This window comes from Podarcis gaigeae (assembly GCF_964106915.1).
Source record: "Podarcis gaigeae genome assembly, chromosome: 9".
Taxonomy (NCBI): Eukaryota; Metazoa; Chordata; class Lepidosauria; order Squamata; family Lacertidae; genus Podarcis; species Podarcis gaigeae.
Window position 1 is genome coordinate 47,603,262 of NC_139685.1, and position 27,053 is coordinate 47,630,314.

At 39.2% G+C, this 27,053-nt stretch overlaps 1 protein-coding gene across 8 annotated transcripts in view; it reads right to left on the reverse strand.

Annotated features, from left to right (window-relative positions):
- Positions 1–457: 457 nt before the first annotated feature.
- The window catches only part of PCDH10 (protocadherin 10), a 51,587-nt gene continuing 24,991 nt past the window's right edge, over positions 458–27,053 (reverse strand). For 2 of the 8 annotated variants that reach the window (XM_083755480.1, XM_083755476.1), the window contains 2 exons: positions 12,455–12,476; positions 458–3,101 (listed from right to left, as the gene is read on the reverse strand). In XM_083755480.1, coding sequence (XP_083611606.1) covers positions 3,059–3,101; positions 12,455–12,476 — 65 coding nt within the window. In that variant the 3' untranslated portion in view covers positions 458–3,058. Of the gene's footprint in view, positions 3,102–9,407; positions 9,522–12,454; positions 12,477–25,329; positions 26,508–27,053 lie in introns of those variants that run through there. The other 6 variants (XM_083755481.1, XM_083755477.1, XM_083755482.1 and 3 more) reach the window with 4 other exon arrangements.

The following is a 27,053-nucleotide window of genomic DNA, read 5'->3' on the forward strand; positions in this document are numbered from 1 at the left end:
TCACCGACAGTAGTAGATCAGGTTACCCCACAACCAGATGCCCTCCAGTCGCTGTTGGACTACAAGACTTATCTTCCATGAATGACCATTGGTCATGCTGGCTTGAGCTGATGGGAGTCCTAGGCCAAAACATCTGAAGGCAACCAGGTTGGGGAAGGAAGTTGTCCTTGAACCATTCCCCTTTGTAGTAGTTAGCATCTTCTGTTTAGGTATCTAAAAGCCCAGCTTGATCATGTTTCCATGCACAAGTCTCCCACTGACCTCAGTTGCACTGAGCATATACAGAAACAGGAGAATAAGGAAAGGCGAAAGCATGAAATGAATTGATGCATGCCCATGTCTTCTACTCATAATCTATTATAGAGAGAGATGGAATAAATGCACTAGAAAAGACAGGTGAAATAACAGCATTATGAATACTTTCCCCAAAAAAGTTGCGGGCAAAATGTGAGGGAGATTTTCAGTAAATAAAAACACCTTTAATAGTCTATAAAAAAGAAAAAGAAAAAGTGATATTTTTTTCTCCACAGGACTAGAAACAACCCTAATTTACAGTATACACCTCTGTATAGAGAGGCTATAAAAATAAAGCAAAACCAGTTCCAGGAGGGGCATTTCATTTCTTGCCTTAAAAGCACTCTCAAGTTGACAGATTTCTTCAAATGAAATATTCTTCACACATTTCATTATTAATAGCCCATTCCCCCCTCCCCGCCATAAAACTTAACAAGGCATATAGGTGACCAGAACTCCCATTACCTAAAGCTAAAGAAGAATTTACGGCTGTGTTTGCTCAAATTAATAGTTAATTTGTGTGCTTTCTTCTTCTTCTGTGATTCATATATAATACACATTGTTAAATGGATCCCAAGAAATCCCTGTCAATATATAAATAATTTAGAAATATGCACTAAAAGTATTTAGCAGGAATATTTTGTTTCGTTTCGTTACGAGTTTGGAAACTAACATTGCTTATAAGTCAACAACTTTTGTACACGCAGTTCCCATTCACACAATGGGAATACGGCAGAAAATAATTGGCGGAATAAATTCTTGTAGCTACTACTGGTATCAGTCTGCTCTGCAACAATTTGCAGCTATTGGGACTCTGATGCCCTTGCACACCTGGAAGTACAAAGATATGCTTGCAAACAGTTACCCCCACCACAGAAGTGAATGAGGAAGTCTGCCTGCAGGGAAGCTTCATGTGTGCATTGCTGTATACACAGACTCAATAATAATAATAATAATAATAATAATAGTGTAATAGTATTTTCACTCCCCCCCACCCTTACTTATACCGAGTCATATATACCCTGTGAAGAGAATTCATTGTCAGCAAGGAAGCAATTTTTGGTCCTAGGGTATGAACCAAAAGCTTCCAAAAGAAAAAGAGTGGATTCTTATCCTTCATTCAAAAGGGCACTGCATCCATTACCTCCAACTGAAACACAAGACATGCTTTTATGGTTGTTGTTTTCCTGAACATTTGACAGGTAGTCATCAGAGAGAAAGAAAAAGACAGTAGCATTACGACAGAAAGAACAAACGAAAAACCTCACTATATTTGACCTTTCTTTTTTCAATGGTACTTGTAATCAGAGGCCATGAAAGTAAAGGAAGCCTTTACTTTGTAGCATTTTGAATTTTTGACAATTTATTCTTTTTCTGATAAAAATATCCTTTCTGAGACGCTTCAAACCATCCAAACTACAAAACGATAACACAGGCAGGACTAACCTGCTTACCACTGAAGCTGGTTCTGACTATTCCTAACTTCAAATCGCTTTTATGTTAAAGAGAAATTAATCAAATTAATGGCTTGGCAACATGTATGACTTTGTGGTTGGTCTTTCTTTGAAAACCACTGCAAGTCAGCATGAAAAGATGTATTTGTGCAAAACAAGGTTAAAGGATGATATATGTTGTCAGCTATGAGTCTGGTGGCGCATGTGTGTGGGGGGAGATTGCCTTAAAATAGTTATCTTCACTTAACATCATATCTTACATTGCAAAATGTACAGACACCCAGTGTACTCTTTAACAACATATACATGTGAGTTTATAGAGCCTTTATAAAAAGTTTTTTGATTCCAAATTAAAAACCATAGAAATAGAAGCAAAATAATGGAGGTTGATATATATACTTCGATAGTACATAGTCAGTGCTCATTTTCATAATTATTGACAGCTGTATCTTTGGCATTGAAAATTCAGTACAACTTTCAGGAAAAAAATGTTGTTGCTTACAGCTTTTTTTTTTTTAACAAGGACAAACAGGATTGACCAAAGTACAAAAATTTGGGAAGTATTATTAAAGATTTATTTTATTTTTAGGCAAGGATAATTTAAGGACCCTGAATTACCTTCTCGCTTTAGTGTATGGTGCGGATTGTATGAATTCATTTAAAAATCAACTAAATGGTACCACGTTTCCCGGAAAATTATATGTAATATAATATATATATTTTATATTTATTTAGAAGCTTTGAAATAGTACAGTAAACACTTTGCAACACGGTGTATAAACTACAGAATGTCTTTGATATTTTGTGGGTCTGCAGATTAACAACATTTCCATGACCCACAGGTGAAAAGAACATGATTCACAATTTCTTTTGTAAAGTTGGAATAGTCTGGGGGACACTTGATCACACAAAAATAATATAAAACAGTCAAGTTTAAAACAGTGATATTGCATTTATAATGCACGTTTCCTTTTTTAAAATCTGTACGATTGGCTTCTTGTGGCGAATATAAACATCTAAAGGGCTCAGTGACATTTTGGAGAGAGAAAGAGAAACAGAGAGCGATATAGTGCTGTAAACAGGCACACACTGATCAGGGAGGCAAAGTCAGTTGCCCCTTGAAGTTTCTACAGTTCCATACATTTCAACTCATTTCTCAGGCCTGCTGAGAGCAATTAGGTCCTATTATTGGCCAAGATGTCTCCAACAGCACAGTAAATCTTCAGTTTTACACAGAATCGGATGGCCAAGATAATGACGTTGAAAAGTTGATGCTTTTGTTGGTCGACTTTTGTGCAAATCATGCTGCTTCAGGTAAGTCCCGTAGAATTGACTAGCATATCCTTTTCCGTGCTGTGGGGGGAAAGAAAGAAACTTCTGAGAAAACAAAGAATAATTCTGTGGCATGTTAACACATAGCTGGTGCTCTATATTAAATAGAAGAAACATCAGTGGGCAGAGTTCAGTACTCCATAGGTAGCAGTGATAACTGGGCTTTAATGTTCTCTTTCAGTAGTTTTCCATTTTGATAGGCAAATAGTAAAGTTGTTACAACAAAGTGGATGTGGTTTAGCAAAACTACAGTGTTTTAAAGTCCCATTTGTAAAACTGAAGATATTTGAGCATGTGCTTTATTCTTCCCCACTGAAATCAACAGGTCATGCAGCATAAATCTAGGTAAATTCTGTCCAATTTCCATGGGGGTTTGCTCCCAAGTATATTGAAGCATCACAAATTTCTTGATTTGTATAGGATCATGCTGAATTATGGATTTAAGAGAGAAGAATTACTGTGATTTTACATTACTGAAACCCAACTTCTTGTTATGACTTCTCTGGTGGCCCTGGTTATAGCTACCTATGTAGAATTGTAATCTAGACTGAAGAACACGGACAATCTATACAATGTATTGTTCCAGTCACCATCTATTTCTGCATGATAGTTCTGCATGATTGTTTATCCCAAGATTGCATTATTGTATTCCAGATGCTCTTGTTTCATGCCTTTATAGCTTGGTTACATGTCTGGGATAGGGTGGCCTAACATACTATGGTTAAGGATGTGTACTGGGTTTGCACAAAACACCAAGAAATAGTTAAAGCAAACTACGGTCTGTATGCCAGCAACAAACCATGGCTTCATACTGTGGTTTGTTCACAGTAAAGAAACCCTCGTTAAGTTGCTGGACAGGGCTTGGACAACCAAACAAACCATAGTTTAAAGAAACAAAGTTTAGCATTATGTGCAAACCAGGCTAGAGAAAGCTTTTACAGTAGTATCTCTGGTTACGAACTTAATTTGTTCCAGAGGTCCATTCTTAAGCCGAAATTGCTCATAATATGAGGCACGCTTTCGCTAATGGTGCTTCCCACTGCTGCCGCATGACTTCCGCTCGCATCCTGGGGCAAAGTTTGCAACCGGGAACATCTACTTCCAGGTTAGCGGAGCTCGTAACCCGCAAGCGTTCGCAAGGAGGACGGTACGTAATACGAGGTTCCACTGTACATCAACCACATTCACCTTGAAGACACTAAAAAAAATTCATTGAAAACACCAATTCAAGTGATATCAGGTATATGTATAGGAGCCTACACTAGACCTAGGACTGGCTGGCTAACCAATAGCAGCTTTCTGGATTTACGAGTCAAACTTTTCTCTGCTATCTCAGGTACTTGGAGTCACCTGGGATTGATAGTGGGATACTATAACTTCAGAGCCAGGGAGCCACTGTCTCTCCTAAACTGACAATCGTTGGTTCAGGAAATGACTGCTGGAATCCTAGTGAAATGGCCAGTAGGATTATATGGGAATGCAAATGAAACAACTGGACTTGAGGAACAAACTCCACTTGTTGTAGGCTCTGTGGTACTCTATTTTTCGATAAATAATCTGGTAGGCCATGGCAAGGATTCAGTAATGCTTTTTGTACATTTTGGATGATGAAGAAGCGCACTTTCACTTCAATATAGCATTATAAAAGTATCACTTTGAAACCAATTTGCTTTCTCCTTTCTCCTATTTGCTAAAGCTAAAGATCCCACAACAATCTTAAACTGGTTTTTCCTTCCCTTTCTAATTGAACCATTATCGTAGTCACCAACAGATATATGTATTTTCTGGGACTGACAGAAAACGAAAATATGTTGCACTAATCCCACCATTCAAATCCAGGCATTTACTGTCATACTGAAAATTGACCTTCTTTTTTGTAGGTGAAAAGGGCCAGCGCATTAGCAGACGGGTATCCAAATCTGCCAGCTATGCAAGCCATGTATTGTTAGCACTAGACATCAGCTATTTTGACTGTAATTGGGAGCAAAGGTAACAAACAATTTGTAGCGGCATTCAGAAAAGACACCAAATCAAATTCTCATCTGAGTCGCATGCCTGCAACTAAGATGAGAAAGAAACTTGCTCTCTTGAAGTGTTCTTTTTGAAAATATTACACTTGTGTCAATACACGGTTTGCCATCAAACTATCAAAGGCCACATGGAAGAATCATCATTAACATGTTTTATGGGGTGAAATTTAACCTCCAAGGTTTCAGTGTCTTCAGATTCTAAGGTTGGGTTAAAAAAAAAAAGCTTCATTATGAGGGAAGGAAATACAAAGAAATCCCTATAACTGCTTTAATAAAACATTGCTACATGGCAATAAATTAAAACTTTTTTCAGAAATATTGTTGAACACTCTAGTTTGTTGTAAACCTAAATTGCTTTGAACCCTAACTTGTTTCAAACACATTTTGATATTGTGTTTTAATTGTTGTAACCCACCCTGGGACCTTGGGGTGAAAGGCAAGTAATAAATTGTAATAATAATAAAAAAACAAATATGATCCTATCAATAATTTTAAAAGAAACTATGGCAAAATTATACAAAACACACTAAAAGGTTGGAATAATATTTAGTCCAAAGAATATGCAGCTTTAGTATCTATTATGTTTATACTTGTTTGTTTATTTTACCTATGTCTTTATTTGCATTTTACTTTTATGTAGCCTGTGATTATTTTTTACTAAAGGACAGTATATAAAATTTACATATATGCATTTATTTATTTTTAGATAGATAGATAGATAGATAGATAGATAGATTCTTTATTGTCATTACACAAGTGCAACATTGCACAAGTGCAACGAAATTGGATGCCATCCCTTAAAAACAACAAAAGCAACACAACAACAACAACCAAACAAACCACATTCCAGCCACACCCACACCCACACCCATCAAACTCCCAGGTCACACTATCGAGTTACTGCATTTAAGAAGGCCACAGCTCTTGGATAGAAACTATTTTTCAGTCTATTTGTCCTTGACTTGATGTTTCTGTATCTCCTGCCAGAAGGCAGTAGTACAAACAGACTGTGTCCCGGGTGAGATGCATCCTGCAGGATATTGTTTGCTTTCCTAAGACAACGGGAACCGTACAGTTCTTCCAAAGATGGGAGGGGATGACCAATAATCCTTTGGGCTGTGGTTATGACCTTCTGGAGCACCTTCCTCTTCCTAGCTGTACAGCTGGAGAACCAGGCACAAATACAGTATGTGAGAATGCTCTCTATGGAGCCTCGGTAGAAGGACACCAGCAGTCTCTCACTCAGATTGTTCTTCTTTAAAAGTCTGAGGAAATAAATTCTCTGCTGGGCCTTTCTGTGTATACCATTCTGTGTATCTGAAGAAGTGTGCATGCACACGAAAGCTCATACCAAGAACTGACTTAGTTGGTCTTTAAGGTGCTACTGGAAGGAATTTTTTTTTGTTTTGACTGAATTGTGAATCACTCAAAAGAGCCAGAAAAAGTGTGTAGTCTCAGAATTCTTTGCTTGCTGAGACAAAGGTATCTATTAGGGACAATATTATCCAATCCATGTGGGAACTGCTGTATGGTTCAGAGAATGATTAAAAGGCTTCTGGAAACCAGCCTGACCATATGGATGGGGCCTGATTGTATGGGTCTTTCCGGTGAAAATTGGTATCATGGAAGAAGAGAGGGGCTGAAAGTCTCATGCAGTTGAACCCGGCCCACAAGGTTAGGGCATTTAAACATTCTGCCAGTCTGCAAGAGCTGCTTATAAATAAACAGCTCCCCCACAACTGGGAGAATCTCGAAAAATTCAGAAACTCTATGAATCCTGACAGTATGAAACAGTATCTGATTTATTATGAGAGAGAGAGAGAGAGAGAGAGAGAGAGAGAGAAATTATTATTTAGTTAAAAACCAGCATACTCTATTTAATGCTACAAGTACCAATAGGGATCAAATAAAGTAAAACAAAAAGGTAAGTAAGTAAAACTGAAGGCTTAATAATTTAAAAGAGAGATAGGAAGTCTATATATATCCAGTAGGTAAGAGTGACTGATTTTATAGGCTGATGTGCAAAATTTTGTGACTAATATTGTAGTCTCTGGTTTTCCATCTTCTAGAAGTAATCTAGACAATTCCAAATTAGAACTTCTGGACATTCTTCTAAGCAATGTGGCAATAATCTTTCCACGAGCATCCTGGTAGTAGGGGCAGAGTAAAATGATATGGTCTTAATTACGTGAATGTTCTTAATTACTTATGTGGTCTTAATTAAGTACATGAATCACCAGTATCTGTATAAATCTGATTAAATGCAAGTATAAGCTACACATGTGTTTTCATCTTGCATGTTTTTGCTGTGAACCACCCTGAGATATTCAGATGAAGGATGGTATACAAATTAAATAAATAAAACAAATAAAAGTAAATGTAAGATACGGTGGAAATGTTAGTTTCAATTAGTGATGCTGCCAAAAGGTCATAAATGGGGAAAGGGAGTTGGGAATCAGTTCTCCCAGTTTGGGACATCTAATGCCAATAACAGACCAAGCCAATACCCCACCACCACCTGAAGTTTGCACTTAGCTCGTAATGGGCTTGGCTGTCATCATTTAAGCCAATAACTGTTGCCTATTTCTTTCTCTAACCAAGCTTACCAAATAATGCAGGGAAGGAATTGCATCTGAGTCTCCATGTTGGCCTTAATGGCTAATGCACCTACAGCCACCAGGAAGCAAGGGAGATGTAATTGCCTCTGTATCTTTAGCAGAAGTGTAATGAATGCACCTGGCCATGTCTGCACACCCATCCTGCAATACTATGCAGGTTTGGTTTGGAAAGGGAAGAGACAAGAGCAAAGGCTGTCTGGGTAGGGGTTAGTGGCAGAGAACTTCCTGGGTCCCTGATGGTAATGAAGTCCAAATTAAGGTGTTTTAGTGAAATCCAGATTGAACTAAGTCTGGGGAAGCTTGCACATTGCTAACTACAACCACATGAAATGTAATACTTAGTGTGTTCAATATATCACTTTGCTTTTCATCAGTTAATGAATGATTACCGTATATATGTAAGCATCTGCACAAAAATCTTTGAAAAAGAAATATTATTACAAATAGTTTGAGAATGTCAAATCACGATAAAACAATTAACCAGTATTTCCTTACAATTGCAAGAAACAGATGTCAATGGTATGCATTTTGAATATTATCACTATCTCAAAACCAACTGGTTCCAGGAAACATGATGTTTACCATTCATTTAGTTGCTGCATGTATACATAGGCAACAACTGCTAAATTCTGGAGTGTTTTGGCAGTCAGAGCCATACACATGCACAAAAAGCCATTTGGTTTTACTAAACCAATGAAGGATGCGTAGAGGGATTCACACAACAAATGGAGTTGAAGTATGCACATTTAAATCCATTTAGACCAATGGGAATAAACTGGCATTCATCTAAGGATTTTGATTTACCTTTATCATCATAACCATCATAACAAACACCACCACCCCTGCAGATCTTGGGGATTCATGGAGAAGAGATTCTTAGACATAAGCTGTTGTCAGAAAAGTCCCTTCTGAGTCTAATCAATATTGATTTTTTTCCTCGAGTAATAACACACTTCTGCTGGGATTTTATTTTCCTTTTTGCTTGGTCTCTGAGGACTCTCTGTTTGCCTGTGGCTTCCATATAAGTAAAAATGCTCTTTGGAATCTTGATTAAACTGCCTAAATTTAACTGCCTAAATTTATCTATATAAAAATATGATCCATGTTCATCTGTTGTAAACTCCTTCACTGCTTCATTAGTTTGGCCATCAATGGGATGATACTGAACCGTTATTTATATTAAAAAAACAAACAAACACTTGTATTTAAATTCTTCCAGTTTTGGAAATTCAGCAGTTCAGAGTACAACGATGCCTCTATCTGACCGTTTCTAAATCACCTCATAAAAAAATAATTCTGCCATTTTAAAAACTCTTAATTCACCATACAACAAAAGTTAGCCAATATCCTGCTGAATTAATTCCTTTCCACAAAATTTAAGAGAGCTTTTTTCCACTCCAAACTTCAAGTGGAAGAATATGACCAGCCTCAAAGGTGGGGTCAGACCTAAATGTCTCACTTTCCAGCAGGCAAAGAAATGTGCCTGCACAAATATCTGTCTGAACGTGTATTATTATCCTTACTTTACAGTTGGGGAAATAGAGTCAGAGAGGTTATGTGGAAAGAAGGATTGCCATGTGGTTAAAGCAGGAGATATGAAGACAATATATCTGAGCTATTTCTGGCTTTGTCTTGAGGTTGGGGGAGGAAATCATCACTAAACCTCTCTGTCCATGATTCCCCCATCTGTAAAATGAGAATAATAATGCTTACCTATCTCACAGAGAGAGGATCTGCTGGCCTTAAATCACTATTCTTTTATAATCCACTTTGAGATCCACAAATGGCAAGGCCTAGAGAGGCGGAAAGCATAACGGTTATTACAAGAGTTCGCATCAAAAATAAAGAATTCTAGCTCACACTATATTGAAGCTTTTTACAGTAGCCTCATTATGGTTCACCGAAAGAGAATCAAGAGAATAGCTTTCTGTTTATCCCTTGAGTCTGATGCCTTTTTTTGCTTCATTTCTTATTATTAAATCATTAGCAAAGTTAAATAAAATTGCTACCATATTTGCACAACAAACTAGGTCCTGTAATATGTGTCTAGGGGGACAAGGGATTAACAATCAGTTACACAGAAGAAGCAGGAGGAGAAAAGGCTTTTTAAATCTGTTCAGGGGTTTTCTACCTTAACACATTTATTCCAAGAAGAGTTCGGATATTTTAAAGGCACAAATCACAGTATGGTATATAAAGCAGTTTCTATCCCAAAAGGTGATGGATTTTAAGAGCTACACAGAGAGGACAGGATGTAATATAATACAGCAACCACCCAAAAGCAAATGTATTTATAACAATGTGTGCATTTATTTCTATGTGTGTGAGAGTCTGTAAAAAGGCAATGACAATATGCATAGGAGAAAACTAATGAATCCCATTATCAACAAGGAAATTGGGAACCCTGCTTTTTATTTAAATGCTTGTATATAGTGATCTGCCAGATTAAAGCTCCATCCCTAGGTACTTACTGGATGTAAGCTTCATTGAACATAGTAGCTGTTCAGATGTTTGGCCATGGCTCCATAAACCACGGTTTATGATGCATGACCACATGCCATGGCAGTATATTCCTCACTTTCTTTGATACAGAAATCCTGGCTTGCTTTGGACCAGAGTCACCCATTGCATCTGAATCAGGAAACTCTCATTTAATGTTGTTAAACAAATCAGAATAAGAAACCAAGATCTGATCTTCAGCAGGTCCTGCATGCAGCTTGTTCACAACCTGTGGTCCTTAGCTGTGATGCTTCACAAATAGACATTTAAATGTCTGGAAAAATAGCCATAGGGTTTATTTGATGGAAACTGGCAAGAGAAAAATGCAGCCCTGCTTATGGTAAATGGCAGCTTGTGGCTGTCCTCATCTCAGTAAGTTAGATCAGGGAAAGGCAGAAGATTCTTCCTGCCTTTGTAGAGTTTTCATACAGCCCATGTTCTAAGCACAGCATGTACAAAAATCAGCTGCTGCAGCTCAAGGGAGTCTATGACTCACAATTAAGTATTTATTCCTGTTCAGATCTGACAGTGCAGTGATGGAGTATTTGGGTCATCCTTTGGGGGGCTCCTGGCTGATACTAGCAGGAAAGAACATTGCAACCATCTCTTCCAAACTGAAGCAGACAACCTGCTACTTGTGCGGAGCCAGCAGCCGACAAGCAGCAGAGAAAGGCTGCTTCAAACCATATTTAAGATCAAATAAAGAGCACATTTCTTTTTTGAAAATGTTGAAAATGTACAATGGTAAAAGGAAAAGTTAAGCTCCTTTGTACATTCAGGAGTCCCAGGGGACTCGTACCCAGGCTAGGGAGAAGCATATTCAATTGTGAATCCAGGGGAAGGACTTTTGAAGAAATCTCAGTGTATTGAAACCCCAAGTATTTTGCAACAAATGGCAAAACCTCCGTATCCAATAGCCAATGTCCATTTAAAATGGGGTCATAATGTCCTCTGAGAAGGCAGATCTGCTGGTCACACAAGGGGCTCTCTCTTTCTGGCATTTTCTTTATATGGCAAACTTGGGGAGAAACATTTCATTTTTGGAAGACACGCTGTCTGTAGTGTTGTGTGTTTTTTAACACTTGAGCTTTTAAAGCATCACACAGCATTATGGAGGCCCCCACTTCAGTTCAGGGCACCTAGGAGAGATCTTGCTTCAGTTCAAATAAGTCCCAGAACTGTCTTAAATAGCCCACTTTGGTTCAGGATTTGTCAGAATCCAATGCACTCCAGATCCCATCCCAAAACAGATCAGGGCAAAGATAGAGAGTGAGAGATGTAACTTGGAAGACGTAACCTTTACTTCACAAAACACTAGAAGCAGCAGCCATTCCACAAATTCACTCTTCATTTCTCTTCAAAAGCAGCACAAAGGAAAGCAGTCCAGCCATTTTAAAAGCATTCTGTAGCCAGACACAACAAGACAAGAGAGCATGCAAAAATGTGGAAATATTTATAACAATAGAGGAATTTTGTCAGCTAAAGGAGCACAGTTCCAAATGTTCCAAAAAAAGACATTTTGCTATCATGTGTTAGGAACACCAGAAGCTGCCTTACAGCGAGGCAGATCATTGGTTCATTTAGTTCAATATTGTCTACACTGACCGGCAGTGACTCTAGGATTTCAGGCAAGAGTCGCTCCCAGTTGTACCTGGAGACTGAATCTAGGAAGCATGTTCTATCACTGAGCTATTGACCTACATGATGCAAGCGGACAGCCAAATTTTCTTGAATGCCAGTGGTGGTCTCTATAGAATAGATTTCTAGGACAACTGATTTCTATTTTTTAAAAAAAGATTCAGGAACTGGTGTCACAGTTATTTCAAAAGAGACATACAAAGGATCTCCTGAGATCTGCATATGGCAGGGATTGTTTTATAGAGACAAGAGAATATTCTAAATTGTCTTGGATGCTTTAACGTACAAACAAACTGCATAGAAGAGCAGCTTGTGTATACTATGTAAGTGCTATGAAGTCAAAACTTGGATAATCTCCTCAAATGTGGAGCAATGGCAGAATGGGACTGCGCAAAACAGTGGGATAAATTTAAGGAGGGTTTGGACACCCTGGTCTAATAAAAAGAAATCCTATGAACGTTTTAAGACCTGACACCAAACCATACAGCATGCAAACAGCCTGCAGAACACCCATTCCCTTACTCCACAAGGTGGAAATGGACCTGGAAAGGATGGAGGAACATGGCATAATTAAGGAAATCAAGCCTACCTTGTGGTGTGCACCAAAGTTCCTAGTCATCGGGGGAGAGGTGGAAAAAAGAAGAAGATCTGTATTGATCTTTAAAAGCTGAATGAAGACGCACTCTAATAAAAAAATATGTACTTCCAACACTAGTATCTTTCCCAAAAGTGACAGGAATAAAAATATTTGTCAATTTGGATACCTCAAGTGATTTCTGGCAAATACTTTTGACAAACAAGAGTGCTAAGTTGATTACATTCATCACACTCTTTTTGAAGGCTTGCCATTTGGAACAACAAACGCTTCCAAAAAAATTTCAAAGAAAGGTGGCAAAACTCCTTAAGAGATTTAAAAGGAGCAATTGCCCCATGGATGGGATCCTAATACTTGGCACATCAATGGAAGACTATGACAAAATCCTGGCAATTGTTTAGAATTAGATGCATGAATTCTAGCTAGGAGAAACACGTTATTTTGCAAGATGAAAGAAGAGTCTATACCAAAGCTGTGCTTACAGGTACCATGTAGGGTAGGCTAGTTTTGAACATCTATCCTTTTAAGAGATTTCTGCCACCATCTCTTCTCTGCATAGATTCAGCAGACAGGAAACCCTGGATGGTCAAAAGAGGTGAAAAGGAATAGGGGGATCATATTCCATCTTTGAGATGTTTAGCTTGAGTGGCAAACAGGTGGGCTCAACCAATTATATGAGCACCATGGAACTCTTGGCACCTTGTGGGGAGCTAGCAAATGAGGTCAAAAAGGTGTTAATTAAAAGGAGATTGCTCAGGCTATTCTCTGGTACTCTGACATATCAAAGGAGCTCTCATATCAAAGGAGGTCATTTATTTGAAAGTGTCAAGAAATACATGCATCTACAACAGCACTGACTCATAAAACCTTTCTAGGAATGGAAGACTCATTAGGCCATTATTCGCAAGCCATCTCAACAGAGGACTAGCCACCAATCTATTACTGAAATGTGTAGCATCCTAGTTTTTGAACCAGATCAGGAAATCTAAAGGAAACAACCTCCAGGTATGTTCCAGGATTTATTCAAGCAAATACTTTCAACATCATTTGGTGGGGAAGCAGGATATACATTTAAGAAACAAATAAATAAAGTCATGAAGTCTCAAAACACAAGTAGACACTTAAAAAGTCATTCTGCGCCAATCAAACACCAGTTCTTTTTTCCATCTAGCTGTTAACAGTGTTATTCAGAAGCACGGCATTATGAAATCTACTACTAAATCTGTGTCTATTGTTTCCTTGCAGTTTAGTAAACAGTCTGTCCTAAACAGACTCACTTTGTTTGCTAGTACCATTTGGACAGGGAAATATCCAATGCCTAATTTTGGGACTACAGATGATCGCTCTTAGCTACAGCAATAAGGCCAGACTGTAAGCAAAACCTAACCTTACATTTCACTACCTGAAAACAGCAAAGTACCCAAGCCAGCTAAGTTAGTTTGGCAGTTGAGACAGCAAACACCATAAACTCCCAAGGCATGGTGCACCTTGCCTGAGGTTAACACCTTCCTGAAGCTACGCAGGTCTGGGTCTGGTCAGTGCCTGGGTGGGTGACCTCCTGGGAGCAACATGTACACCACCTTGGGTTCCATGAAGAAAGGATCCATAAATGGAAAATAAATATAAAGGTAATAAAGTGAAATATTAAAATAATGAAACAATATAATAATCAATCAATAACAAATTTCTGTGTTTCATGTCACAAGAAAACAACTGCCTGAGATAGTAGCCTCACTATGGTAACATTCACACCATCAGAACCTCTCCATTATCTAACTAGAGTTCCTAGGGTTCCTTGGGGAAATCCGTAACTGTTAAGAGTGGTACAAGAGTGATTTAAACGTATGATGTGGATGTGACCTTTGCCTAAAGGTAGTGCTGCCTCTGTCTGTTGATACCATTTCCATCCAAACAGAAACCTCAGCATTAGTCATTATGTGCTTTACAACTAAAGCACCAAGCAATCAATGGCCCAGTACATTACTGTTTCCCAGCATGATGTCCTCTGCTATTGGGTACCTGCTTTCCAAATAGATTTTAAAATCAGCTACCCCCAACATCACAGACAAACAGACTCCCATTAGTGTTATGATGTGGGAATGGAAAATAAAATAATACTAGCTACTTATTTCTCTCGGGAAAGTAAAACATACCATGACGAAGGACGAGATACCTGTAAGAAGGCGATGCAGAGACTCACTTGTCTCCAAAATAAAAAATGAATGGCCAGAATCCAAAGACCTATCCAGGCTTTCACAGGCAGAGAAGCTGTTTCCCTTTTGAAGACCACTCGATGAAATGGTGTGGCTCAAGACGCATCAAAACATCTCTTCTGATTTTTTGTAAATATACGTTAGGTGTATTACTTTAGGGCATGCCAAGATGAACAGTCAGATGAGTGGCATCTACTCTTCAACTTGTTTGTGTACTGGAGTAACTTTCTCAATGGCCCAGAACCCCAACCCAGGGGGTGGGGGCCTGCAGTGGAGAATGAAAGGAAGTAGGATGCTATCAACGTGGATGGTTGTAAAAGAGGGTTAGATAAAATCAAGGAGGACAAGGCTATCAATGGCTCCTAGCCATAATGGCTATGCTCTACCTCCACTGGCAGAGGCAGCATGTCCCTGAATATCAGCTGCTGGGAATTACAGGTGGGCAGAGATCTGCTGTGCTCATGTCCAGCTTATAGGCTTCCCACAGGCATTTAGAACAGGATGCTTGACGAGGTGGGCCACTGGCCTCATTCAGCAGATTTGTCTTAGGTTCTTGTGTTCTTGTCATTGGAGGCTATGGATGACTGCTGAGCACTTGGAAAATTATGTATTCTCTTTAAGACTACTTTCCCAAAATAAAAACAGATATGCTTACAACTGGTGATGCTGGAATACATATACAATGTCAGTCCTTATAGCAACATTATTCAGTGTTTGAAAAGCAGCTAAATGTAGCAGTGAAGAGCCATTTGAAGCCTTTTCTTACCGTGACCCCTATGTGCACTGTCACAATGCTAGTTATTTAACAATACATTTCCTGCTACAGTTCAAATGAAGAGCAGGAAGGAATTTCCACTTTGGGGCTCATTCTCTGAAGACAAGGGTGAAATTAAAAATAGGCATGTTGCCACACTTTGCAGAAATGGTTTTTTATGTCTTTTGGGGAGCCCTGAAACACACAAAAGCACAAAGCAAATTAGCAGAAAAATGAAGCATGATGAGGAAAGGAACGAGAAAGGAATCAAGGATGGCTGCATGATGTCAAACACCGCAAGATCAGAGCTGACTATATGCATACACGCTAACCATGAGATCTGTTGTTGTGTAGCAGTTATAGTGTAAGACTTAAGACTGGAGAGACATAAGTTCAAATTCTTGGTTCACTGAGTTACTGGCAGCATAGAGAAATACTAGATAGAGAAGGCAAAGAAGAGCCTTTAGAAATATGCAATAGGAAAACCTCTCAGGCTGTGATCCTGGATGAACTGAAATATTAAATACCGAAGAAAATTCTTAGTTTTCATCTGGTAAGGCATGAATTGTATGCGTATTGAAGAAGAAGCTATGATACGCTTCAGTTTAAATGTATTCATAAATGCTAATGCATACTGGAATGTGAACTCTCCTCCGCCTCTCCCCCCATCTACCCACATATATTGAGGTGCACTGTAGATGTGGATAGATGTGCACTGTTTCATAAAATGTATTAATAAATCAATAATGCATGTGAGTTTTTAGGTAACTAGCCCTAGGAAGCATAAACACACACTTCATATACGGTTCTGTGGGCATGCTGGAATTAGTATATTAACAGTTTTCAATGCCTTCCACATTTTGTTTCTTCTTCTTAAAATGGATGTGAAGTATAAGCTGTTAAGGTAAGGTGCCATATCTTAAAATATACTCCAAATATGGCTTACATTGCCTCAACATTCTAACAAAAAGTAATTTTGAGCAGTTCTGCAGCTCTGGATTTTAATATTAATTTGTTTTTTTTAAAACTAGCTTCCAATCTGTTGTGTTTTTTTTAATCTGCTTGTACTTGATTGTTCTATTGTTTTCACTGTAGTTCTGATATTACATGCCCCACCTGTACTAAAAAGCAGCCCTGAGTGCTCACTGGAAGGACAGATCCTGAAGCTGAAGCTCCAATACCTCATGAGAAGAGAAGACTCCCTGGAAAAGACCCTGATGTTGGGAAAGATGGAGGGCACAAGGAGAAGGGGACAACAGAGGACAAGATGGTTGGACAGTGTTCTCGAAGCTACCAACATGAGTTTGACCAAACTGCGGGAGGCAAGAGAAAGCAGAAGTGCCTGGTGTGCTCTGGTACATGGGGTCATGAAGAGTTGGGCACGACTAAACGACTAAACAACAACAACAAAGTGGGGACTGAGATACTTACTGAAAAGGCTGCATATGGGAAGGGAGAATATTGCATCCTTCCTCCGTGTTATTGGAGTTAAACTCTTTACACACCTAAACAGTTAGGAGTCTTAAAAGAAAAGGACCCCACTGACACAAAGGGAAGCATTATTCTTAAGGCTCCTAGCTATGTGTAGGGGGTGGAGGTTCACTCTAATCATGCTGAGGTCGCGAGATATAAACCGTACCTCCCTAGGAGCTGCCTTCCCCATAAGGGTTGACCCACCGTGTCTGTAATTAAGAAAAAAACTAGGTGCTTAGCAGCGGCATGCTACATGTCTAGCAAACATCTAGTTTGTCACATGGCTTCCAGAGTAGCTGAGAATAAAGTCCAAGAGTCACATAGGAAACTCTAAAGTAAGCCGGCAATGCTCACCCTGACATGTACAATTATTTATAAGCTGTGTAAAAATCAAATGAGAGATGTGAGCATCAGCTCTTTGGGTTGTGCAATAAAACAATGATTGCAGTAATTGCTGTTTTCTCCCCCTTTGCAACAAACATCCTTGCTTTCATCTATATAAATATATAAATACAACAGATCATTTCATCTCTATTCAGTGTACCAGTGGTTTTGTCCATACTCAAGAGGTCAAAAAAATAATGAAAAAAGCACATCCAAAAGCTATCTTGCCCCCAGCAGGAATAAAACCCTGTCCTTCATCTTGCTGCATGTAAGTGCATGTGTAATATTGCTGTCCAAATCAACTCAAATCCATTTTGGTGACACTGATACAAACATAAGCAGGGATGCAAAAGGCACTGATGGACATAGCACTAACCATTCAGAGCTTTTTATCCATCAAAATGACTTTGATGCTGATGCTGTTACCTCCACCATCAAAATGGGGCAGATGGCTCATCTAAATGCAAATAGGTCACTTTTTCTGTCAGAGCATATTTGTGGATACTGGACCAGCAATCAAGTGAATTTGCTAAAAAGGGTTATGAACCAAATTCTGCAGACAGACAGACTGTTTCATCAATTCCAGCACAGAATACATCCTAGCAGTCTAGATGAGTCTGGTAGTCTAGGTTATTCAGGCAATCTAGTAGAATTCGGATAAGAGGACAAAAAGTCCTCTTTATGTTAGCCTTTTTGTAAGAACTACATTCTGGGGCTAAAATCTAATCTACACTTACCTGCAACTAAGCATCACCGAACTTGTTACCGAGTTAATATTCATTGGTCTATGCTGTTCATATGCATTCATTTCAAACACTTAATACCACTGATTTCCCTTAGGAGAGGTCTTGACAATTAAGCAAGCATTTAATGTTTAGAATATAAGTGTGTGTGTGTGTGTGTGTGTGTGTGTGTGTGTGTGTGTGTGTGTCTGTCTGTGTGTGTGTGTGTGTGTGTGTGTGAATACACACACGCACACTCATACCTCTAGTTGCGTTCGCTTCATGTTGTGGATTTTCGGGTTGCGAATGCAGCAAACCTGGAAGTGTATACTTCTGGGTTTCGTCCCGCGAGCACGCCAGAAGCAATCTGCGCACTTTGCACATGCACAGAAGTGCTCTATTGCGCTTTGCGCATGCGCAGTAGCGACACTCTACTTATGGACTTTTTGGGGTGTGAATGGCACCCTAAAATGGGTCGCATTCATAAGTAGAGGTACCACTGTGTGTGTGTGTGTGTGTGTGTGTGTGTGTGTGTGAATGAATGAGACAAATCTGATCCTGATATTCCAGATGCAGCATAAAATGTTAGGTTTTTTATGGTCAGTAGTGTGAAGTAATGTACTTCAACCTATTCCTAAATTTTCAACACGCGGGGGATGGAAAAAGTTGTGTAAAGAAATACATAAACAATTATCCTGACCATGCTACACATTCCATAAAGAACACCGCAAACTCAACAGTATATCGCAAATAATTACTGCACACTGATATATTACTGTACATAGGTATTTGAAATGTAGCCTCTGATGTTGATTATCTTGTGACAGCTATCCCATGCTTTCAGAGCCTTTAACTGATTATTCAGTGCTTCTGTTGTGGTGACTTCTTTAAGCACATATTAGCACATCTTCAAGATCTCTCTAACTAGCAGCAACGTTTAACTAATTACCAAGCTTGCATATCACTGCTCAAAATACCTGCTAAAAGAAAAGCTTAAAGAAACTTTCTAGAAGTGAGATAAATGTGACTGCAATTAACTTGGAGTGCAATCTTATGAATCTTATGAATCTTATGAATTCAGACCTAAGTCCCACTAAGTTTGATGGGGATTACTCAGATAGGTGGGCATAGGATTGAAATCAAAACGTATTAGCATAGCTTTTCTACATCTTCATGTAGCATCATCCCTATCCTTTTCCTAAATGCAGATCTTCCACTCTATTCCCCCAATGTAAACAACAGAGGTTATATGCAACCAAGCTGCACAACCTTCACCACATCCTCCTCATGTTCCCAGATCCTATAATCCCATGTCCTACCATCTCAGCAGTCTGTCCAGCAGGGGTGATGCATCTCATTTTTCTGCCTGGGATAAAACAAGAACGTGCTGCTGCACCACTTCTGCAGCCTCCCTTACCTGGATTGCAATGCCTGTGAAACAGTGATGACGATGATGTATTCTTACAAAAAAAATTGTGAGACCTTGTGCGAGTTCTCATGACATTTCTGCCACCCAAGGCAGCTGCTTCACATTGACTCATGGGCAGACCAGCCCTGCTGTCCAGATTTCAAGCCAACATGCCTGCATGACACTTTCCCTTCTGGGCCCTTGAGATTTTTCACTTCTGTCTACCTTCTCTCACTGAAGATGCCAAAGGACATACTACTGCAGTTCTGCCCCTTGGAATTATCAGTCCATCACATATTGGGGAGGGGACACAAGCCCTCAGTACTTATAAAGCTGTTGCTATTAATAATATTATTGACTTGGCTCACAAAATTGACTCAGACTTACAACACAGTATGAACATGAAAACAAACAAATAAAAACTTTAAAAATTCATGCATATAAATAAAAGGACCTGCCTATTAAAAGAGGCCACAAATACTCAAAAACATGCACTAAATTGTGCAGATTTCTTGCTTGTGACCCATGACACACATTGCAGCTACTAAGCACCCTCTTCAACTTCTGCCAGTTATGAAGCCACCATCCTACCGTATTCTTCTTTATAAATCCTCCAATTGGGGCTACATGGTGACCGTCTTACATTTTTATGTATATAGGGATACACATATACAATATAAAACTCCAGTTTGTACAATAAACATGTCATCGTCTCTGCTTTATTTCTTTTATGCCATTTATTAAATATAGATTATTTCAGTCAAAACACACAAATATTTGCCACAAGGATGCAGAGGAATGTTGAGATACCAATGAAACCAGTATTTCTTTAGCCTCCATTGGCATGGGCAGCTGAAAAAAGGCCCTCCAGCTATTCCATCTTGTCAATCTAAGGTGGTGATCTGGAAGGGTCCAACCAGGGCCAACAGTATGCTGATGTGATTAACTAGCAGACTCAAGGGAGCTAATAGAGGAAAGAAGGCTTCCTTCAGAAAATGGAAGTCATGTCCAAATGAGAAAATGTATACAAATTTTAGCAAAAGAAATGTAAGCAGTCAATGAGGGAAAAGAAAGAAAGAAAGAAAGAAAGAAAGAAAGAAAGATAGATAGATAAATACATTAAAGCAGGAAATTGGCTAAGGATGTGGTTGGACCTTTGGATGACAAGGCAGTTGATAGAGGAAAGGTTAACTCACATCCCTGCCCCGCCAACTGCTCACTCTGTCACATAGGAGTAAGACCACCTACAAGCAATAACTCATGGAAAGTGTCCTCGCCTTTGTCACATCCAAAAGAAGCAACCCAAAGGGGTACCATTCCCTTCAGAGTTGATCCTCTGGACCTGGGTTGTCAGTGGGTATTCTCCAAATAGACTTGTATCCTGGAAATCATCTACAGCAATGGAGGTTCTTCCTCTTCATGTGTAGGGCTAGCTCGCCAAACCATCTGATTACTCCACCAAACTGTTCTCCAGATGCAGTAGAAAAGTTCTGGAAAAGCTAACATTCATAGCCATCTCCTGTCCAGCCATAGTCCTGCTCCTGTTACCTATATTCTTAAAGTAAACCCCACTGCATTTTACAATGGAAATGCGACACTTTCCTTGCAGCACTAAGTTTGCCGCTCAGTAACAGTGAAAATATATCCCAAAGGGTTAGCTGAATAATATATGCACATCAAAAGACGAGTCTCTCATTTTTTCCTATATTTTGCTGGATATTGGCATGGATCCAACATACCATTGCAGTCGTGCCAGAGAAGATCGAAACATACCCTCCAACATTTCTCAGATCTCTCCCCCTCCCCACAAGCACACACACATCTGGCCACATAAAAATCCTCCCCCAGGCAATCTGAAGCGTCAATAGACATTCAGGTGCAGCTTTGCAGGGATACATGGACTACAGTGCTATAAAAGTCCAATTTCAAACCCAATATGATAAAAGTCTTATCAAATCAATTCTCACCCTTTTCAATTCTCAACTTAAAATACAATTTCTGAAATAAACGTTAACACTTGGTGGGAATGAAATGAAAAAGCAAAGAGTAGATCTACATATTTGGGGAAAACATGTGCACTCCTCCAAGAACGGTAACCAATTTAAAATGCAACTGGTACTGATGGTTTCATTGATTTCAATGCATTTAAAAAATCCCTGCGCATGGAAAGTTAACATGGCAAGGAGAATGTTTCAGCAAATCCTTCTGTCTAGCACCCAAGTTTTATTCATGCTTCAAGTTCCTTTTTTCTTCTTTTAATCTGCAGGAAACATCAACCCTGTTCAGGCATTGTGCCTGAAGGACGTATGTGCCAGCCCTTCTTGCAATGCTCCTGCCTGACCTTCCCATACAGTGGTACCTCGGGTTACATACGCTTCAGGTTACAGACTCCGCTAACCCAGAAATAGTACCTTGGGTTAAGAACTTTGCTTCAGGATGAGAACAGAAATCGCATGGTTGCGGTGCGGCAGCAGCTGGAGGCCCTATTAGCTAAAGTGGTACCTCAGGTTAAGAACAGTTTCAGGTTAAGAACGGACCTCCGGAATAAATTAGGTTCTACAACACGGGAAGGTCTCTGGCAGGGATGCTGCAGGTGGGACCTGCATGCACCCTTTTCTTAAAGGTACAAAATGAGTTCACATATCCACAATGATGCTTTCCGTCCATGCTGGCTGTTATTTATTACAGCACAGATCTTCAGATAACAGCATTATCATAATCCAGCCAGTGTTTCCTTAGACTTCTGCACATTTGAGTTACCCGTCCTTATTTTCTTCTTCTTTTTTTGTGTCACTTCTTTATCCGCTTTGGTCTTTGATTTTGTGTTCAAAAGCAAAGCAATTATATCGTGTTTTGAAGTGCTATCCTATCAAATTTCAGCCCGTCCTTCTAATTTATCAAGATTATAGAGTACTTAATTGCATTCCGCAAAAGATTTGCAATCCTTTCCAAGCTTGTATTGTTTAAATATGTGATTAGCATACTCTTCACTGCAATGTCTAAGTCACTGATGAGTCATATTATGCCTGAAATAGGCCACTTGTTATCCTCTTCATCGCTGACACTAGGCCATCATAACAACAATTAGTGTGCTTTGTTACCGCAAGCTATATTTCTGAGCTCTTGTTTTATTTAACTACAAAAAGGTACTGACACAATGACTTTGATTTGGAATTGGGCAAACTTAACGCTGTAGATTTCTGTGCCCCACACAGGTAGGCCTAACAAAATGTTTACTGCCTCCTGGGTTTAAGATGGCAAAAGGGGCCAGGCAGCTCTGAATCTTTGTTACAGGACAGGCTACTACAAATATAAACAACTCAATTCTTTTTATAATTTATTATTTAAAGACAGTTTACATAAAAGAAATCAATTCATTTTGCTTCTTGTAAAATCACGAATGAGGAAAAGAGGCTCCTGAGTACCAAGAAGGAAAGGAAAACATAGCCACCTGGCATATTTAAGCCATTTAATGTACATTCTGTCCAAGCTAAATTCTGCTAAATACATTAAATTATGTAGTAAATTAAGAAATGATGGGCCAAATATCTCTGCAGCATCCGCCATGTGCAGGTTGTAGTTAGCTAAGTCTCTGTGTTCACCTGGCAAACTTGACAAGCTAAAACTGTGGTAAAATATTTATTAAATTTATATCCCACCCTTCCACTCAAAGGAATGCAGGGAGATGCCCATCCCTCCCTCCCTTACCTGGTATTTGTTGGTTTAACAATAATGATGCAATTACTAATCACATAATTAATGCAACACAAGGTGCTTGGTATTTTAAAATTTTAAAACTTTCACCTTTGGCCAGCTTTGCATGGGCCACTTGCTAACTATAGCCTCTCCTCTCTTTTTCTGATTCATGCAGATAAACTGTAGAAGGGACAACTGTCTCCACCCTGCTCATCATATGGTCAATCTGATGATAGAGGAGGGGACAATTTGCATCTACATTAAAATCCCCAAGTGCTGTGTCTACTTTGACTTTTTGTGTCAGTTTCTGCCCAAATTGGTATGTTCTGGGTGGGTGGGTGAAAAAAAGTGCTTGGAGTGCCAGATCAGAGTCAGGAATTAACCACATCAAATGCAATGTATAGTATGCTATGTGAAGTTGTCAGTTGGTTCAGAACATGGCACCTGGAGTGCTAACTCATTCAACGCTTGGAAGTCCCCTATTACAACAGCTGAATTGGCTTCTGGACCACTTCTGGGGACATGTTGAAGTGCTGAATAGTAGCAGTAATAGTAGTTATTAATTAAATTTGTATAATGCAATTCATCAAAAGATCCCCAGAGCGGTTCACAATAGAAAAACATAAAATGAGAATACAAAAATACACAATGCAACAATCACAAACCAATAACCCCCCCTCCCAAAAACACATTCAAACAGTCCCTCCTGCCTTTTAATTAGATTCTGCTTTAGTTCCTAATGTATTCCAGACAGATTGATTAAAAATATTTTGATGTAGAATCACAGAAATGGAGGGAATCCAGTAGCCCTTCTAGTCCATCTCATTGCAAGAAGAAGGAAACCCAGAGCTAGAGAGCATTCCCAGCAAATGGCTGCACAGTCTCCATTTGAATTTTCCTTTCAAGAGAGCCCACCACTTCCCTCAGTAATCTGCTTCCATCATTGAACTTCTCTTACAAAACAAAAAAAATTCCTTCCAGTAGCACCTTAAAGACCAACTAAGTTAGTTCTTGGTATGAGCTTTCGTGTGCATGCACACTTCTTCAGATACTGAAGTGTATCTGAAGAAGTGTGCATGCACACGAAAGCTCATACCAAGAACTAACTTAGTTGGTCTTTAAGGTGCTACTGGAAGGAATTTTTTTTTTTTTTTACTATGGCAGACCAACACGGCTACCTATCTGTAACTTCTCTTACAATTTCTCCTAATACTCAACTGAAAACCATCCTCCTGTAAATTCAATCCACTGAATCTAGTCCTTTCCCCTGAGGCAGAAGCAAAAAACCCATTTGACTTCACCTAGGTATGACAACCTTTCAGGTAGTTGAAGATTGCTATCTGTTGCAGCTGGATTGACAGATCCTGAAGCTGAGGCTCCAACACTTTGGCTACCTCGTGAGAAGAGAAGACTCCCTGGAAGAGACCCTGATGTTGGGAAAGATGGAGGGCACAAGGAGAAGGATGACAGAAGACAAGATGGTTGGACAGTGTTCTCAAAGCTACCAACATGAGTCTGACCAAACTGCGGGAGGCAGTGGAAGACAGGAGTGCCTGGTGTGCTCTGGTCCATGGGGTCACGAAGAGTCAGACATGACTAAACGACTACACAAAAATCTGTTGCAGCCAGCAGAGAGAGGCATACACCTGACCTTCCCACAGTAGGGTCGCTACAGCTTAGCAGGAGGGAGAGAGAAATGGGTGCAGTGGTGGGTTTATTGAGAGTGCCGGATCGGCTTGGCTGATGTGCCCACACAGTACAAACTTCTCCACCACCTCACTCCAGCAAGCTGCTGCTGTGTAGTCAACTTTGCCTTTCTTTCTTTCTTTCTTTCTTTCTTTCTTTCTTTCTCTCTCTCTCTCTCTCTCTCTCTCTCCCTATCCCTCACCTCTCCTGGTCTTCTCTTCTTCATGATAAACCTATGCAGTTCCTTCCATTTTCCCCTCACAGAAACAAAGTTGCTTTGAGAATTTTCTGCTTTAAAATAAATCAAAACACCAGTTCAAGTATGCAAATATGTTTGCCAAGAAACTGCAATGTGTGTGAATATTTAATTCCAATTATGGGAAGCAGTTGCTCATGATACAAGCCAGGTGGGTGGATAGGGCACAAAATGTATCTTTGGTTGCGACAATGTCCCCGAACGTACCCCAGATCTAAAATACATTTAACTCAGGCACAATCGCCTGCATAACATGCTCATCACAACAGCCCACATGTCAGTCATGAGAGTGAGGCTTTAATGTGGATCAGAAGCAAGCCACAGAGTAGAAAATGCATGGTAGATGAATGACAAATGTAATGCATGTTAAACCTAACAACTTTGTTATATTGAAGACTTTAGTCCTGACTTATTCATGTTCTTCATTATATAATGTAGCACTTAACTATTTTCGTTCTTACTAAAATAGCGTTGGCAGTCATTTAGATAGATAAGCTTCATTTTCTCCTTTTTAGTTTTGACACTACATACATCCTTTTCCATTTTTCTCTACGAGTACATAAATTAAATACACACTTATGGCAAAGTGAATGTTATTTTCATTTGTGCTTTTAACCCCACAGATAAATCTTCTGTTTCACATTTTGAGAAGGCTGCTCTCAATCACTATGCCTCAATTATTATTGTGTGTTCCCCACCACTACCTTCCCACAGATGAACAGTAGCATAGCACTATATGATTTACTGCCAAACATTATTAACCAAAACGAACACAAGTATTTTATATGGTGATTACATAGGAAACTGACTTTTACATGGTTAGACTATTTGCCCATTTGGCTGAGCATTGGTTAATGCAGCCTTTGCCAAACTGGTGCCCTGCAGCAGTTTTTGTCTACAATTCCCATCAGCTCCAAGAAGCCCTACTGGCCGAGCTGAGGGAAGTTTTAGTCCGAACCATCTGTGGGCACCAGCGTGACAAAGCCTGGCCTAATTTGACTGGCAGCAGCTTTTCAGGTTCTTACAGAGATCTTTCACATTTATTGCTGCCTGATCCTTAAAAACAAAAACAAAAGGAATGCCAAGAATTTAACCTATGCAAAGCACATGTTCTACCACTATGATAACATCCCTTGCTAATTAAGTTTGTGTAACTATTATCTTTGGTATAAAAATGAAATCTAGTTTTGAATAACAGAAACCAGGGGAAGAAGGTTTGGATTCAGATTTAGGACAACTAAATCTCTTTGATTACAAATCATAACCCGTTCACAGTATTCTTTTTCCTCAATCGATTTGTCCAATGCAAGCTTGTATTCCTATGCATGCATAAACAGGGGCCTCTCCAAGAGCTAGTTTAATTCTCTGCTCTTCATACGGTTGCTTCTTCTGCAGGACGAAGATAGTTGAAAGGAAGTCTTCTTAAATGAAGGTGGATGTTTTGGAACCAGGGACCTTAAGATATTAGTGGCAGAGTATTAGGAAAAACATAACAAATTAAACAAATTAAAAATATGATACCTAGAAAATATTGCTGAGAGATAACTTAACTACTAACAGCTGGGTTTCCTCACTATCATACAGATCCAAAAACAAGAAAAACATTGCAACAGGAAGCTCTACTATACACCTCCTTGAGATCAACGGATTTCATACTCCATGGAAGGTGTTCCAAGCATAAAGGACAAATAGAGATGGTATTTATGGGGTTGGGGAATGCTCAGTAAGAATCAGTAATGCTAATGCTTAAAAATTTCTAGCTGTGTACCCTGTTAACTCATGTTCTCCCAAATTAAGAGCAACTATTCCATATCCTAGTTATGATCTCCACTGCTTGAATTATAGTAAATGAAGTCATTATGACAGCCTCATTTTAGTACTATCTCAAAACTGTGGTGCAGTGCCATTTTTCGGTAAGATATATACCTGAAATTCTGAAAAACAACCATAACAATCCATAATATGCTAAAATCATTCTTGCCAATTTACAGAGGTGATGGC